Genomic DNA, 18,117 nt, shown 5'->3' with positions numbered 1-18,117 from the left:
GAAATGCAACAGCAACAAAAATGTCTGGCAAGCTTTTTCTGGGACTACAAGAGCTAAGGAGCGTTTTTTATTAAGGAGAGGGGTCAGCGGAGCGCAGGTACATATTGTACATATTGCGCAAAAGACAGAGGCTATAAGTTAGAAGCTTATGCATAACCCATCATTCATTAGCTACATATAAAGCTAGTACTGCATTGGATTTATTTCCTGAAAGTCAAAAGTTTGGACACACCTACTCATTCAAGGGTTTTTCTTTATTTTTACTATTTTCTACATTGTAGAATAATAGTGAAGACATCAAAACTATGAAATAACACAGATGGAATTATGTAGTAACCAAAAAAGTGTTAAACCTTTTTTTTTATTGTATTTTAGATTCATCAAAGTAGCCACCCTTTGCCTTGATTTTGGCATTTTGGCACTTTTGGCAGTCTCGCAACTGGCTTCACCTGGAATGCTTTTCCAAAAGCCTTGAAGGAGTTCCCACATATGCTGAGCACTTGTTGCCTACTTTTCCTTCACTCTGCGGTCCAACTCATCCCAAACCATCTCAATTGGGTTGAGGTCGGGTGATTGTGGAGGCCAGGTCATCTGATGCAGAACTCCCTCACTCTCCTTGGTCAAATAGCCCTTACACAGCCTGGAGGTGTGTTGGGTCATTGTCCTGTTGAAAAACAAATGATAGTCCCACTAAGCACAAACCAGATGGCATGGCATATCGCTGCAGAATGTTGTGGTAGCCATGCTGGTTAAGTGTGCCTTGAATTCTAAATAAATTACAGACAGTGTCACCATCAAAGCACCATCACACATGTGGAGATCATCCGTTTACCTATTCTGCGTCTCGCAAAGACATGGCGGTTGGAACCAAAAATCTCAATCTGACAAAAGGACAGATTTCCACCGGTCTAATGTCCATTGCTCATATTTCTTTCTCTCTTCTTCTTATTGGTGTCCTTTTAGTAGTGGTTTCTTTGCAGCAATTTGACCATGAAGGCCAGATTCACACCATCTCCTCTGAACAGTTGATGTTGAGATGTCTCTGTTACTTGAACTCTGAAGCATTTATTTGGGCTGCAATTTCTGAGGCTGGTAACTCTAATGAACTTATTCTCTGCAGCATAGGTAACTCTGGGTCTTCCTTTCCTGTGGTGGTCCTCATGAGAGCCAGTTTCATCATAGCGCTTGATGGTTTTTGCGACTACACTTGAAGAAACTGTCAAAGTTCTTGAAATGTTCCGTATTGACTGATCTTCATGTCTTAAAGTAATGGACTGTCAAGTCTCTTTGCTTATTTGAGCTGTTCTTACCATAATTTGGGCTTGGTCTTTTACCAAATAAGGCTAACTTCTGTATACCACCACTACCTTGTCACAACACAACTGATTGCCTCAAACGCATTAAGAAGGATAAAAATTCCACAAATGTACTTTTTAACAAAGCACACCTGTTAATTGAAATGCATTCCAGGTGACTACCTCATGAAGCCTGGTGAGTCAATGCCAAAAGTGTGCAAAGCTGTCATCAAGGCAAAGGGTGACTATTTTGAAGAATCTCATATAAAATATATTTTGATTTATTTAACACTTTTTTGTTTACTACATGATTGCACATGTGTTATTTTATAGTTTTGATGTCTTCACTATTATTTTACAATGTAGAAAATAGTAAAAAATAAAGAACATGTATGTATGTAAAAAATAAAAAAAAACTATTTTAAATGCAATTTGAATGTAATTGATGGAGAGAGAGAGACTGTGAGAGAGTAACAATATTCAAGTGATAGGCTGTTTTAAAACCCTGCAGCTGAAATAAATAAATAAAATAATCATTACAAAAAATTTGGTCACCCCCGAAAGCCAGATGGAGATGTATAAATTAGATGCGTATTCAGTCCTTATATTACTCTACCATAGGAAATGCTGCAGCACATGCAGGGCCTACCTGTCACAAGAGAAACAGTTACCATGACGAGATGATTGGTCGTGGAGATGTCAAATAGAAGGCCGTAGAGAAGCCAGATTTATACATCACTTATAATGTAACAGTTCCATTTCACTGCATGCTGTTCATATAACTCATTTATTAAAATTTACCGGTTTCTCACCGTTATTTACTCCAGGAAAAGGGAGTTGGTTTGGGCGGTAAATCTCAGTAACCCAATACCCGCTATTCAACCCTAGTCTTTAGTCATACTCATAACCTTTGTGCCATGCACCACTTTTAGAGCTCCTCTAAATGAGAGCTAGCTACTTCCCTGGCACCTATGACCTGCACCATCTGTTGAGTTTGTTCTGTGTCCACTGTCCACATGAATTACTGCTCATTACATTAGTATTGTAGCACGCTGTGTAGCGCAGTAAGGATAACTACCAGGGTGGAATGTCCTACCCTGCTTTTCATACCTGGACAGAAACACCCTGTCTGCCAGTCAGTCAGAAAGAGACAGACACTAGTGTTAAAGACATGCTCCGTAACTTTGGCGACTAACAAGTATTTTTTTAAACCTCCGCAAGCAGAGCATAACTCAGTCAGTCTGTCAGTCACTTGTCTTCTCAGAGGAAAAGGAGAGATGATGATGATGATGATAATGATGAGGGTGGTTGGAGGTTGAGGAGGTGAGGAGGGGATGTTGGGTTGGGGGCCTCTGACCCCCCCTGTCGCAACCAACTGGTCTGCAGGCAGCAGGAAGGAAGCCTTGCTGTGACATCCTGCTGTGCCTCGGTCACCAGGTCTATTATAGTCCCTCTCTGTCACAATCCCTAGGCTGGGAAAACAGGGCTAACGGTCGTCCCGCTGGTTTCATCACGTCCCCCTGTTCCCCGCTTTTAGAGACCAGGCCAGGGACTGACATGGCTAGGGGCCCTAGGGGCTAGGACTTTATGTGAAACTCTGTTGTTTTTGTCGCACCGCTTTGCTTTATCTTGGCCAGGTCGTAGTTGTAAATGAGAACTTGTTTTCAACTGGCCTACCTGGTTAAATAAAGGTGAAATAAATATCTGTGAGCTCCTGATGAGTCCGAGTGTGTCAAATGATTGTGGTAGGATGCGGACCTGACCCTCACTTCGTGCTGTTTTATTAAACACTCAAGAACCAAGAATTATAATTAGAATCAGGTGCTTTATCTTCAGTTACCAGATATCACAAAACTAAAGCACCACAGAGTCTTTGTTTGGATACAACCATACAGTTTGCCACTGTCCTTCATTTGTGATTTTTAATATGGGTGGTTCGAGCCCTGAATGCTGATTTGGCTGACAGCTGTGGTATATCAGACAGTATACCACGTGTATGACAAAACATGTATTTGTACTGCTCTAATTACATTGGTAACCAGATTATAATAGCAATAAGACACCTTGGGAGTTGTGATATATGGCCAATATACCACGGCTAAGGGCTGTGTCCAGGCACTCTGCGATGCGTTGTGCATAAGAACAGACGTTAGCCGTGGTATATTGGCCATATATCACACCACCTCGGTTAAATATACACTGAGTATACCAACCCCCCCCCCATTGCAGTTTTTGACACTGGTACAGTTCTTGATACAGGTGGACTTGGCACCTACTACCATACCCCTTTCAAAGGCACTATTTGTTTCTTGCCCATTCACCCTCTGAATGGCACACAGACACAATCTGTGTCTCAAGGCTTAAGAATCTTTCTTTAGCCTGTCTCCGCCCCTTCATCTACACTGATTGAATTGGATTCAATCAAGTGACATCAATAAGGGATCATAGCTTTCACCTGGATTCACCTGGTCAGTCTGTCATGGAAAGAGCAGGTGTTCTTAATGTTTTGTATACTCAGTGTAAGATCCTAATTCTTTTTGTTTTGATTTGGAGTTCAGCCTGTCAAAACACAAAATACTCGGCACCTAATACATTTCTGCACATTTAACAAGATAGCCGGAAACTGCTGGACCAGAAATAATTAGAAAAGTGCTGAGGAGACATCTTTCAGCAAGAGTTCGGCTCCAAGTGAGGAGGGAACGTGCAATCCATCTATTTTAGCCCCTGGCTGTTGAGTTGGTTGGGTAACCAAGCAGCCTTTGCTGTTATAGGACAATGCTCCCCACCATATGACTCTCCTATTGCGCAACGCTTCACTACTATTTCCTAATAGTGTTTGGAGTGGTAGTCATACACCAAAAAACAGTTTAGGGTAGACAGGAAGGAGAATGTTAATTGGGGTATATGCTGTATTGATCTACATTACAGTTTAGGGTAGACAGGAAGGAGAATGTTAATTGGGGTATATGCTGTATTGATCTACATTACAGTTTAGGGTAGACAGGAAGGAGAATGTTAGTTGGGGTATATTCTGTATTGATCTACATGAAAAGATGATCTCTAAAGATGGAATGATAGTGGTTGTAAAGTCTTGGAGGGGAAGCAGTATAGGAGTCCCCTATACTCTCATTACCTCAGTCCTAAAAAGGTGCTTGAATTGACAAACCAATGGGTTGTAATGAGAGATATTATGACTTTCTTGGATGACAGTGGAAGTTGAATAGAAAATACTTCTAGGTTCTCCTAGTAATGTCCAGTGGAGAGTGCTACTAAACAAGACAACTGTATAGGAGAGATCACTTCCACCACCATCTCGAGAGTAAGCTACCCATCCCTTCCCCCTCCATAACATCGTTATGCGTCTTTTCCTACTAGCACTGACTTTGCTGATCAATACTTTGAGGGAAAATGTCCTTGATACAATTGTGATGTCTCTCCAACAGTAGCTATCTTAAGATGAATGCACGAATGTAAGTCGTTCTAGATAAGAGCATCTGCTAAATTACTAAACTACAAAATATGCCCTGGGACTTCCCAGTGATGTGATGATTGGACACAGATACATGGTTACTTTGGTATAAGACAGGACAGGTGCAGTGGGGCAAAAAAGTATTTAGTCAGCCACCAAATGTGCAAGTTCTCCCACTTAACAAGATGAGAGAGGCCTGTAATTTTCATCATAGGTACACTTTAACTATGACAGACAAAATGAGAGAGAAAAAATCCAGAAAATCACATTGTAGGATTTTTAATGAATTTATTTGCAAATTATGGTGGAAAATAAGTATTTGGTCAATAACAAAAGTTTATCTCAATACTTTGTTATATACCCTTTGTTGGCAATGACAGAGGTCAAGCATTTCTGTAAGTCTTCACAAGGTTTTCACACACTGTTGCTGGTATTTTGGCCCATTCCTCCATGCAGATCTCCTCTAGAGCAGTGATGTTTTGGGGCTGTTGCTGGGCAACACGGACTTTCAACTCCCTCCAAAGATTTTCTATGGGGTTGAGATCTGGAGACTGGCTAGGCCACTCCAGGACCTTGAAATGCTTTACGAAGCCACTCCTTCGTTGCCCGGGCGGTGTGTTTGGGATCATTGTCATGCTGAAAGACCCAGCCACGTTTCATCTTCAATGCCCTTGCTGATGGAAGGAGGTTTTCACTCAAAATCTCACGATACATGGCCCCATTCATTCTTTCCTTTACACGGATCAGTCGTCCTGGTTCCTTTGCAGAAAAACAGCCCCAAAGCATGATGTTTCCACCCCCATGCTTCACAGTAGGTATGGTGTTCTTTGGATGCAACTCAGCATTCTTTGTCCTCCAAACACGACGAGTTGAGTTTTTACCTAAAAGTTCTATTTTGGTTTCATCTGAACATATGACATTCTCCCAATCTTCTTTTGGATCATCCAAATGCTCTCTAGCAAACTTGAGACGGGCCTGGACATGTACTAGCTTAAGCAGGGGGACACATCTGGCACTGCAGGATTTGAGTTCCTGGCGGCATAGTGTGTTATTGATGGTAGGCTTTGTTACTTTGGTCCCAGCTCTCTGCAGGTCATTCACTAGGTCCCCCCGTGTGGTTCTGGGATTTTTGCCCACCGTTCTTGTGATCATTTTGACCCCACGGTGTGAGATCTTGCATGGAGCCCCAGATCGAGGGAGATTATCAGTGGTCTTGTATGTCTTCCATTTCCTAATAATTGCTCCCACAGTTGATTTCTTCAAACCAAGCTGCTTACCTATTGCAGATTCAGTCTTCCCAGCCTGGTGCAGGTCTACAATTTTGTTTCTGGTGGCCTTTGACAGCTCTTTGGTCTTGGCCGTAGTGGAGTTTGGAGTGTGACTGTTTGAGGTTGTGGACAGGTGTCTTTTATACTGATAACAAGTTCAAACAGGTGCCATTAATACAGGTAACGAGTGGAGGACAGAGGAGCCTCTTGAAGAAGTTACAGGTCTGTGAGAGCCAGAAATCTTGCTTGTTTGTAGGTGACCAAATACTTATTTTCCACCATAATTTGCAAATAAATTCATAAAAAATCCTACAATGTGATTTTCTGGATATTTTTTTTCTCATTTTGTCTGTCATAGTTGAAGTGTACCTATGATGAAAATTGCAGGCCTCTCTCATCTTTTTAAGTGGGAGAACTTGCACAATTGGTGGCTGACTAAATACTTTTTTGCCCCACTGTATCGATCTGGACATCATGACTAAGATGAAACGGATTGAAGGAACTTGTGCTGTGCAGAGATGGGGTCCAGATGACTTTTACACCTTAGTTTCACTTCTTCCTGTTCTTTCTCATATCCCATAAAATGTGACCTGAAATCTATTTATATAGTTATAGATCTGGTCTCACCGAGGGCTGTGACGGTCGTGACATTTTGTCAGCCGGTGATTGTCAAGTAATTGACCGTTAATTAACTGACCGTCTGTGGGCTACACTAGATTATTTAGAAGACAAGATTTGCTTAGAATTCTGTGGAATTGTTTTACATTATTGTATAGTATTTACCTTTTTATTTAACTAGGCAAGTCAGTTAAGAACAAATTCGTATTTTCAATGACGGCTTAGGTTAACTGTTTAGTATGAAGAATACAATTCAACATAGCTGAATAAAATAGGATATTTTCTCCAAACATTTTAAAGGAGTGTGCATATGCAGTTATTCTGTGTTGAGAGGTTAACAAAGAAACCGGTACTCCTAAATACTTGATTTCCAGTTATTCATGTAACTTTGGTTGTGATACAAATGTTGGGTTATCTGTTCTGATGCTTAATACATTCTTAGGCTGCATGATGCGACTCTAATGATGATTTGAAGAAAGTTGCATGAAAGGCATAAGCTCTGCTTTGTTTTTTTGCACAAGCTGTACACTTCACCAGTGTCTCATTCACAATTTGACAAGCACTTGATAATGCATAGAATTTTCCGGTGGCATCCCCTTTGTGTGGCTGTAATGCCAAAAATCAATGTATTTTGCGGTAAGTGGCCATGCCCTTGGGCTGAATGTAATAATTATAATTCACTTCTCCTGAAAATTTTGCTTAAAATGTTGATAAAATATAAGGATATTTCTTCACATTATAAGCGCAGCAATGTGCACACCGTAGTAGGCTAAAAACTCAAATCTTCCATTAGCAGGAAAACACAATTCTCAAAAGTGACCGCAAATGCGATTATGAATGTAATGCTTTTATTATAGAAGTGAATTTTTATGGTGAAAAATGATCTTCCCCAAACTTGACTCACGCGCTGCTTATGTATGCCAGTTAGGCTCTACACTCCTTGTAAAACGGATTCATGTGCTTAATTTTAAGAAGTTATTTGGCCACTTCAGTTGTGATACCATCCTTATCAAAACATATAGGCCTACGGGCTAGGCTACATGAGGTGTGCAACTATGATTTGGAAAATGTCCCCCAAAAAAGGCATGCACTGTTTCTTGCCTTAATCTGGGCATCATTCACAAGTAATAAGCTAATATTGTCACCCATCAGACTATTCTTGATTTAATCTTATCTTTACATATACTAAATAATATATGTGGGAAATTTTGATTTATCATACCCCTGTCTCGAAACAGGGTCAGGGGGAAAAAATACATGTCATCTATGCACTTATAGTGAATGGAGGATGCTTTTACCCGTGGTTTATTTCCATGCCAGCCAGGTAGGCTACACTCCTGTTGTAAATTTAATCAATTTGCTTAGTATTAGGAAAGTTGAGAAATAAAGATAGTTAGCCTAGCCTATAGAAAGCTGATGTGATCCTCTTTCTAATAGAGGCCATCACTCTGTTTTCTCATGCAATTGCATAGCCTATAGAAATGTTGCACAACATGAGCTCATGGGCTCTCATTAAGTGTTTGATTTAGATGTTTTACATTTGCATTGATGTCAGAGTGATTAGAGGGACAATAGAGTGCTGAGTTCCAGGCAGTTAGCAAGTTAGGTAGGCTACTAATGACCATTGGCAGCATCAGAGCTTGGAGAAGCCTAATTACTGTGACTAAATGGTCATGACTCATGACCACCAGTGTGGCGGAAATCTGGTCATCTTAACAGCCCTAGTCTCACCTATGACAAGACAATCCACATCCTGATATGATCAGTGATACACTTTTTAGACTACACTGTTTATTCTGTACTTGTACCTATAAGGCCATGTGGTTTTGTCTTTGCAGTTCACAGCATTTCAAAGAGAGCATCAGGTTCATCCATGAATGTCGTCTAAATGGAGGGGCCTGTCTGGTGCACTGGTACGTACACCACCTAACCATAAACCACTAACTTTCTGTTGACCGTACCTGACCCCTCATGACTATGCTCTCCATGTCCCTGTCCCATAATGCAGCCTGGCCGGTGTGTCCCGTAGTACTACCATGGTGGTGGCCTACCTGATGACCGTCACCACCTACAGCTGGGAGGAGTGTCTGTCGGCTGTCAAGGCCGTGCGTTCCTTCGTAGGCCCGAACTATGGCTTCCAACAGCAACTACAGGAGTACCAGATGAACCAAGTCACAGAGGTAGGTACACACACATTGAAACTAGAGGTCAACCGATTAATCGGAATGGCCGATTAATTAGGGCCGATTTCAAGTTTTCTTAATCGGAAATCTGTATTTTTGGGTGTCGATTTGCCAATTTGTTCTTTTTTTCTTTTTTTTCTACCTTTTATTTTACTAGGCAAGTCAGTTAGGAACACATTCTTATTTTCAATGACGGCCTAGGAACGGTGGGTTAACTGCCTTGTTCAGGGGCAGAACGACAGATTTTCACCTTGTCAGCTCGGGGGATCCAATCTTGCAACCTTACAGTTAACTAGTCCAACGCGATAACGACCTGCCTCTCTCTCGTTGCACTCCACAAGGAGACTGCCTGTTACGCGAATGCAGTAAGCCAAGGTAAATTGCTAGCTAGCATTAATTAATCAATCAATCATAATCCTAGTGATAGGTTAACTACACATGGTTGATGATATTACTAGATATTATCTAGTGTGTCCTGCGTTGCATATAATCTGACTGAGCATACAAGCATACAAGTATCTGACTGAGCAGTGGTAGGCAGAAGCAGGCGCGTAAACATTCTTTCAAACAGCACTTTCGTGCATTTTGCCAGCAGCTCTTTGTTGTGCGTCAAGCATTGCGCTGTTTATGACTTCAAGCCTATCAACTCCCGAGATGAGGCTGGTGTAACCGAAGTGAAATGGCTAGCTAGTTAGCAGAACGGTTCTGTATTTCACTGAAAGAATAAACGTTTTGTTTTCGAAATTATAGTTTCCGGATTTGCCCATATTAATGACCAAAGGCTCGTATTTTTGTGTTTATTATATTATAATTAAGTATATGATTTGATAGAGCAGTGACTGAGCAGTGGTAGGCAGCAGCAGGCTCGTAAGCATTCATTCAAACAGCAGCTCTTAGCAATGCTGGGATGCACAGTGCTGTTTATGACTTCAAGCCTATCAACTCCTGAGATTAGGCTGGCAATACTAAAGTACCTATTAGAACATCCAATAGTCAAAGGTATATGAAATACAAATGGAATAGAGAGAAATAGTCCTATAATTCCTATAATAACTATAACTAAAAAAAAAAACTATAACTTCTTACCTGGGAATATTGAAGACTCATGTTATAAGGAACCACCATATGTTCTCATGTTCTGAGCAAGGAACTGAAACGTTAGCTTTCTTACATAGCACATATTGCACTTTTACTTTCTTCTCCAACACTTTGTTTTTGCATTATTTAAACCAAATTGAACATGTTTCATAATTTACTTGAGTCTAAATTGATTTTATTGATGTATTATATTAAGTTAAAATAAGTGTTAATTCAGTATTGTTGTAATTGTCATTATTACAAATAAATTTTAAAAATTGTCCGATTAATCGGTATCAGCTTTTTTGGTCCTCCAATAATCAATATCGGCGTTGAAAAATCATAATCGGTCGACCTCTAATTGAAACACAATATACATACACACACCCTGTATAGATAACATAATGATGTCCCCTAACAACAAAAATATACTCACTGTGCCCTTGAGCAAGGCACTTAACCCTTAATGGGGCGGCAGGGTAGGCTAGTGGTTAGAGCGTTGGACTAGTAACCGGAAGGTTGCAAGTTCAAACCCCCGAGCTGACAAGGTACAAATCTGTCGTTCTGCCCCTGAACAGGCAGTTAACCCACTGTTCCTAGGTCCGTCATTGAAAATAAGAATTTGTTCTTAACTGACTTGCCTAGTTAAATAAAGGTAAAATAAATAAACAATGCTCCAGTGGTGCTGTACAATGGTGACCCTGGATGTGACCCCACTCCCTGCGGGTGTCTCAGGAGGAGTTGGGATATGCAACAAATAACAGGACAAATATAAGCAACCCCAAATTATTATTATTATTATTCTACAGCTTCCCACAATTCAAAGTGGGCAGAAAAACAGCCTGTAACACAGCTCAGGCGTAATATTTAGACTTGCATAGTTCAGGCCTATCAACGGTAAACAATTTCAATGAGTAAGAAGAATGCCGGTTAAGGCCCACCTTTTCTCTAACACCCACTCGGAAGCCAAACTGTTAGCTTACTCCCACTCATAGTACAGAGTCACAGGAATGTGTCATCATTCAGCTGCTATCAGTTAATGATGCAGCTGTTTTTTTACAAGGCCACTCCTGCCCTGTCAGGTTCATACTTTTGGTTTACTTTCACTTCTGTAGATGGAGGTGGGTCTCTGACAGTAAACCTGGAGCCCATCCTTCCTGGTTGCCTGTCTCAACTTTATATGACCTACCAGGGATCTTCCTAAACTCATCATACTGGGAGATGATCTCTGTGATGAATGATGGCTTGTCTGGACTTGCTGTTGTGCCTGAGGTGGGTTATGAACCCTCAATGTATCTAGGCAAACAGAAGACAACTAACCTCGATGTATTGAGGCCAATGGAAGACTATTAGATCCTGTGTGAACTACTACTATGTGATTTGTGTCTGGTCCACCAGAAATACATGTTATTTAATTCAAAGTGAGTATCTGTGTTGTCAGTCATCCCCATCTGCATATTATTCACACAAGTATGTGTGGGGTGGTGAGAAAATGACTTTCCTGTTGTGGGGCAGCTATTTCCACACACATCAGACTTCAAACCTGTGAAATGATGTGTGACATGTACACGCACAGACACACACACACACACGTTTCTAGAACATGCTGCAAAGAGAGCTGTGTATGGAGGTTGCTGAGAAGGGCTTTGTTTCTCTAGCTGATGACATGCACCCAGCCAGTGGTACTCAGTACGTGTGTGTTGTATACAGAAGGGGAACTGGAGGGGCTTGCTGAAATTGCATTAGCCTGGTACTAGCCATCACGTGACTGTAATTACTGTCAGAGGCTTGCAAAATGTCTTCACAGAAGAAAAAAAAGGTTGTTTTCTTATTGTTTGGTTGAGTTGGCAGTGATTTTGAGGATCAAAGGGGAAATGGGATGCCTTTCTTCATGCTTTTCCCACGACTGTGTCTTAGAGAATTTGCTCTTGTCATACCAATAGTTTTATCTAGTGTTGTATTGTATATAGGGTTGATCGATTTTATATTTTTTTCATTTCACAACACTTTGCCAAAAACACTGATACAACTACGGCATGTCTGTTGATAAAAATGATTATAAATGCATTATCACGTGGGTGTTTTGTTGAGTGTAAGGTTCAGTAAGTGTGATAGTGTCTTAGGGGACGTGTCCAGGTCATTGTTTCTCAATTTTGACTTTGACTTACTTTGAATGGATTCAAAGCTGAGAGACATTTTCAAGCAAACAAAACTGAAATTGATATTTGTTCCAATTTTGAGTAATCCCTTTCTCATGAATTGATGATCCGGAAGTGAAAACTGGTAAAGGAATGCTGGAGAGTCTGACTCAAAGCTGGGTTTGGGACTCAAGTCTCCCGTCTGTCCTTATCGTGTGTAGTCTAACTGTTCATTGTACCTTCCTTGGTGTGCATTTTTGTAACACAGTGCATGTTCTTTTAAAGAGGTTTGAGTATATTGTATGGCTGGTTATGGATGGAGGTGATGTGTGGGAGTCGCTGTGACACCTGACGGTTGTGTGGGAGGAAACATACTTCAGTGACACACCTGAACACAACTCTTCTCCTTTACCAGACATGGGAACTGTCTTGGTTTATCTGGAACTCCTGGGGCGGCAGCGTAGCCTAGTGGTTAGAGCGTTGGACTAGTAACCGGAAGGTTGCGAGTTCAAACCCCCGAGCTGACAAGGTCTGTCGTTCTGCCCCTGAACAGGCAGTTAACCCACTGTTCCCAGGCCATCATTGAAAATAAGAATGTGTTCTTAACTGACTTGCCTGGTTAAATAAAGGTAAAAAAAATAAAAATAATAATAATAAAAAAACAATTTTTATGACAGGAGTTAACACTATTAACACTTTTGATATAACGTTAAAATTATACTGTATATCATGATTACCCATCTAACGTAAATAATGTACCACTAGTTTGTTTACCTATAATTTATTACAGTAGTGTATAGGTTATTTATAAGAAAATCACTAAATAAATACGCATTACAATCTTTTGTTGAACTATCACATTGGTGGCTATGCATTGATACTAGTAGCCACCCACCACTCCATCCAACACCTGTCTACCAGAAGCCCATGATGTGCTGTTCAACACCTGTCTACCAGAAGCCCATGATGAGCTGTTCAACACCTGTCTACCAGAAGCCCACGATGAGCTGTTCAACACCTGTCTACCAGAAGCCCACGATGTGATGTTCAACACCTGTCTACCAGAAGCCCATGATGAGCTGTTCAACACCTGTCTACCAGAAGCCCATAATGAGCTGTTCAAAACCTGTCTACCAGAAGCCCATGATGAGCTGTTCAACACCTGTCTACCAGAAGCCCACGATGAGATGTTCAACACCTGTCTACCAGAAGCCCATGATGAGCTGTTCAACACCTGTCTACCAGAAGCCCACGATGAGCTGTTCAACACCTGTCTACCAGAAGCCCACGATGAGCTGTTCAACACCTGTCTACCAGAAGCCCACGATGAGCTGTTCAACACCTGTCTACCAGAAGCCCACGATGAGCTGTTCAACACCTGTCTACCAGAAGCCTATGATGTGCTGTTCAACACCTGTCTACCAGAAGCCCACGATGAGCTGTTCAACACCTGTCTACCAGAAGCCCATGATGTGCTGTTCAACACCTGTCTACCAGAAGCCCATGATGTGCTGTTCAACACCTGTCTACCAGAAGCCCATGATGAGCTGTTCAACACCTGTCTACCAGAAGCCCATGATGTGCTGTTCAACACCTGTCTACCAGAAGCCCAGCGGTGTGGAACACATCTAAGCTGCATAACCTTGATTAGTGAACACACAGGTGCCAAAAGGTATGTGACCACTGAAGCAAAAAGAAACTGAATGTTTAGGTTCATTAGGCTCACACTAGTGTGAACATTTTATTTGTCTCCTTATAATCTACAGTTCCCTCTTTGTATTCATATCGTGTTACTGAAATGGAACGTAATTCCATATATTTCTTTCAGAGACACATTCAGTTCATCCTATTTCGCAATATATATGGTGTTACACAACAAATTATTAGATGGTTATTTTCTGGATTCCCTCCAGAAACCACCAATCTAGATGATCTGTTGGACTTGTTGATCTAAATGGTTAGAGCTGTATTGTAAGGGCAAGATGGAGCATGTCCCACAGGCTGTGGTTCCACTGTGGTTCCACTGTGGTAAAAGGAGGGCTGGGTAATGTTCAATTAACGTATGGTGTGTCACACTTACAGAATCACCAGGACTGACATAGACATAGAAGAAATAAAAAACAATATCGGTCAAATACAATTTCTGGTGTATTTGGATTTATTATGGATCCCCATTAGCTGCTGCCTTGGCAGCAACTACTCTTCCTGGGGTCCAGCTAAATTAAGGCAGTTTATACAATTATAAAAACTTTACAATACATTCACAGACTGTGTGCCATCAGGTCCCTACTCCACCACTACCACGTATATACAGTACAAAATCCATGTGTGTATATAGTGCATATGCTATTGTGTGTGTGTGTATGCATGTGTCTGTGCCTATGTTTGTGTTGCTTCACAGTCCCCGCTGTTCCATAAGTTGTGTTTTGACATGCATATTATTAATATTACTTCTCTGTGTACATACAAGGGCCAGCCGTGCTGGTTCTGAACCAATTGCAATTTTCCTAAGTCCTTTTTTGTAAAGTGTACTTTTCTACAAGCTTCAATGGAATTGGGAGACATCACCTGTACAGTCACTACAATCTAAGCTGGTCCTAGATCTGTTTTTGCTTGAGAGCCCTGTAGCTACTGTGTAAGCAGAAATGTCAGAGGAGAAGTGACAGAAGTGGAGGCAGGTTTCTGGTAAAGCTCTGATTCAGAGCTAGCTTTCCCCACCCCTTCCTCAGCTCTCACTGGTCCCTATGTGGGCCCACTGACCGCTGGGCTAAAGACCTGGGACTTCTGCCAGGGGTTTCCCACCCAACCCATGCTGCCTCCTCGAGGCCCTCTCACCAGGACTAATCCCTGTGTACCGTTAAACCCAGAAAACACAGACACTGGGCCATTTTAGAGGACGTTGTCTATGTAAGGATATGATACTTACATTCCTCATAGAAGGTCACATCTCATCTTGAGATCAGCATGTGTAACTTGAATTTTCACAAGTTACACATGCAATGGCATCAAATCATGATTTCCGTGCACAGAACTCAAGTTGGGATCAAGCCCAGAAGCAATGTTGTTAAAGCCAGAGTGAGTGGGTTGGGGTCATAGCTGTTGGACCTCTTATGGCTCTCTGAGCTGCCGAGGAAAGTCCCTCATTTTCAGGAATGTCTGCCGTCCGTTTGCCAACCACACACAGAGATTGATCTAGAGATAGATTGCTTAGATTGTAGCTTCCACTATCTACATCTATCACCATCTACTAGGAAGGAAAATAAACCAAGAGAAAGTGTGGTAAACTACACCACAATAGAAAATCTCCTCTGATACCAGAACACTCTGCTCTGACTCCAGAACACTCTGCTCTGACTCCAGAACACTCTGCTCTGACTCCAGAACACTCTGCTCTGACTCCAGAACACTCTGCTCTGACTCCAGAACACTCTGCTCTGACTCCAGAACACTCTGCTCTGACTCCAGAACACTCTGCTCTGACACCAGAACACTCTGCTCTGACACCAGAACACTCTGCTCTGACATGGAGGACCATAGAACACTAATTGTGCTGAACCATCAAACATGGTCTTTTCTGTCTGTCTTCTCTCCAGTACCGGGCGTGGCTGCGGGCCAGTTTCTGCCACAGTCCCTTCAAGGACCAGGAGCAGGTGGGAGCGCTGCTGAACCAGTACATAGAGCAGCAGCAGCAGGAGAACCAGAGGAGAGGAGGGGACCAGGGCTGGATGAACCAGGCCTCCAGTGTCTACCCTCTACCCTACAATGCCTACAATGGCTCTGGGGGCAACAGATGAGCCAAGGGGCCTCGAGTCTCCCTGGTCCCACCAACCTCCAGCTCAGGCCTGCCTGGAGAGTGACACAATGGCCCAGTCCCAAAATCACCCCTAGGCACTTAGATCTGAAAGGATCGGATGGGTGTAAGTAGGGCCAGGGGTTTCTCTTGATCAAGACATTCTCCAGACCCTAGTCATAAGCAATATGGGAATAGCTCCACCCTGCCCTCTGATAGACTAGGTGGAATTGTCACCCTATTGCCTGTAACTATTTACTACTTACAGGTCCCAAGTGCATAGGGGTATTTTGGGGGCATTGGCTAACTGACTCTCTCACCACTGCACTACCTCCCATATCCCTTGTCACCTTCACCACTGAACTGACCTTAGTGCAGCCTGATCAGGAGCTCTGATGCTCACTGAAGCCTTAGTCCAAACACCTCCACACCTCAACACCTTGACCTTACAGCCACATACTACCATGAGGCTTCACCTGTCCTATAACCTCGCCTCAACTCATCTCTAAACCCAACGGATCAACTTTTAAGGCCAAACAGATAAGGAATTGTAGGACTAGCAGTTTTTTTTCGTAATCATCTGCCTAAGACCTACAACTAGGACCTGGTTAGGTCACATGATCAGGAAAAAGTCCTACACCTAACATTACATTATAATAAATTATTATTAATATGTTTATCAATATGTTATTACATGGTACCATGATTACATCATGTTAAATGCAGTCTGCTGGTTAGATGGAAGATCTGATTGGTGTTGAGGGTTTAATGGACATATGAGTGAACATAAGATGCTCTCCGCCCTAATTTAAACTGATCCAGCTACTGTATAGCTGCATGTGATAAAGCTTTTTAAATAACAGCAGCTTTACCATAGAAAATGAATGCCTCGTTCCAGCTAGTAAAATGAAGGATCATCACAGCCCAAAGTCATAATATGGGGTCTTCCTAAAATCTACCGTAAATCTTATTTGGAAATTTGCTTATCAATTTATCGTAAGTTATAAATATAATTTTATTTTTAAGATCTTTGTTAAATGTTTAGTGGTACAAATTCTGTTGTATCATAGTGTATGTATCTGCTTTATTAATATTCAAATGTACACTTTCATTGTTTGCCAAAAAATATATGCTAATAAATACTATTATGAAGCCAAAGCAGCATATTGAGACTGAAACAACCTTACAGCAATTTTATAAGGCTGGCTACAAACCGAAGTATTATCAAATCATAACTAAACTAATGTGTGTGTGTGTGTCGACACGTACATGTGTGTGTGCGAGAGATAGAGAGCTTGTGCTTGAAAGTATATGGTACTGGAGCATCAGCTCTTGGACCAAGGGGCTCTGCAACAGCTTCTATCCCCATGCCATAATACTGCTAAATAGCCACAAGACTACTTCATAATCCAGGTAACCACTAATTAACTATCCACACTGACCCTGACTCTATGCACACTCACAAGACTATATATACACACTATATATACACACACACTACACTGTCACTCTCACACAAAACCCTCACACGCGCGCACACACACACGCATACACTTCTACACATCATATGCTGCTGCTACTATGTTGTTTATGTTCTTATTATCTATGCTGATGACGAGTCACTTTACCCTGCCTTCATGTACAGTGCCTATTGAAAGTCTACACCCCCTTGAACTTTTTTCACACTTGGTTGTGTCAGTGCTTTAGAGCTGTTTGGGAAACGCTGATTTTTAATCGCTTTGGTACTAGTTTCGCAAGTATGTGATAAAATTTCACAACTCAAAACATATCCTCAAAAAGGCTGTTTTTTAAAACATTAAGAGGTCAAAGACCTGGGCATGGGCCCCGTCAGAGAACTGTTGTCTAATGAAGCCCGGGCCATCATCATTGACCATGTGGCAAACAGAGGTCTTACCATGGCAGAGGCTGCCAAATTAGTTCACCCCAATCTGAAAAGATCAACTGTCAATTTGATAATGAGAACATTTCGCCAAGAAAAGCGGTAAGTCTACAGGATATGAACTATGCTTTGTCATTACATGTACAGTAAATGGCCTTGTAATGCATGTAAATTCACATAAAATGTTACAGTATTCTTACAGTATGATCTATTGACAGTGTACTCTGTTCTACAGTCAGACTTGACAGAAGACCCCATGGTGGTGGCTGTGTGCTGACCGATCAGCAGGAGTGGGCAGTGGTGGAAATGGTGAGGGCCAGGAATGACATACGACTGTCTGAAATAAAGCAAGCCATTGAGGAAAACGATGACATGTCAC

The 18,117-nt window shown here is 41.7% G+C and overlaps 1 protein-coding gene across 4 annotated transcripts in view; it reads left to right on the top strand.

The window, feature by feature from the left end:
• The window catches only part of LOC112263770 (dual specificity protein phosphatase 22-A), a 34,290-nt gene extending 17,294 nt beyond the window's left edge, over nt 1-16,996 (top strand). The window contains exons 5-8 of one of the 4 annotated variants that reach the window (XM_024440348.2): nt 8,489-8,563; nt 8,659-8,830; nt 12,936-13,720; nt 15,642-16,996. In XM_024440348.2, coding sequence (XP_024296116.2) covers nt 8,489-8,563; nt 8,659-8,830; nt 12,936-13,720; nt 15,642-15,714 — 1,105 coding nt within the window. In that variant the 3' untranslated portion in view covers nt 15,715-16,996. Of the gene's footprint in view, nt 1-8,488; nt 8,564-8,658; nt 8,831-12,935; nt 13,721-15,641 lie in introns of those variants that run through there. The other 3 variants (XM_024440349.2, XM_042319643.1, XM_042319644.1) reach the window with 3 other exon arrangements.
• Nucleotides 16,997-18,117: the final 1,121 nt, after the last annotated feature.

This window comes from Oncorhynchus tshawytscha, unplaced genomic scaffold (genome assembly GCF_018296145.1).
Source record: "Oncorhynchus tshawytscha isolate Ot180627B unplaced genomic scaffold, Otsh_v2.0 Un_scaffold_4_pilon_pilon, whole genome shotgun sequence".
NCBI lineage: Eukaryota > Metazoa > Chordata > Actinopteri > Salmoniformes > Salmonidae > Oncorhynchus > Oncorhynchus tshawytscha.
Note: the sequence above shows the minus strand (reverse complement) of the source record. Positions and strands in the feature narration are given on the sequence as shown.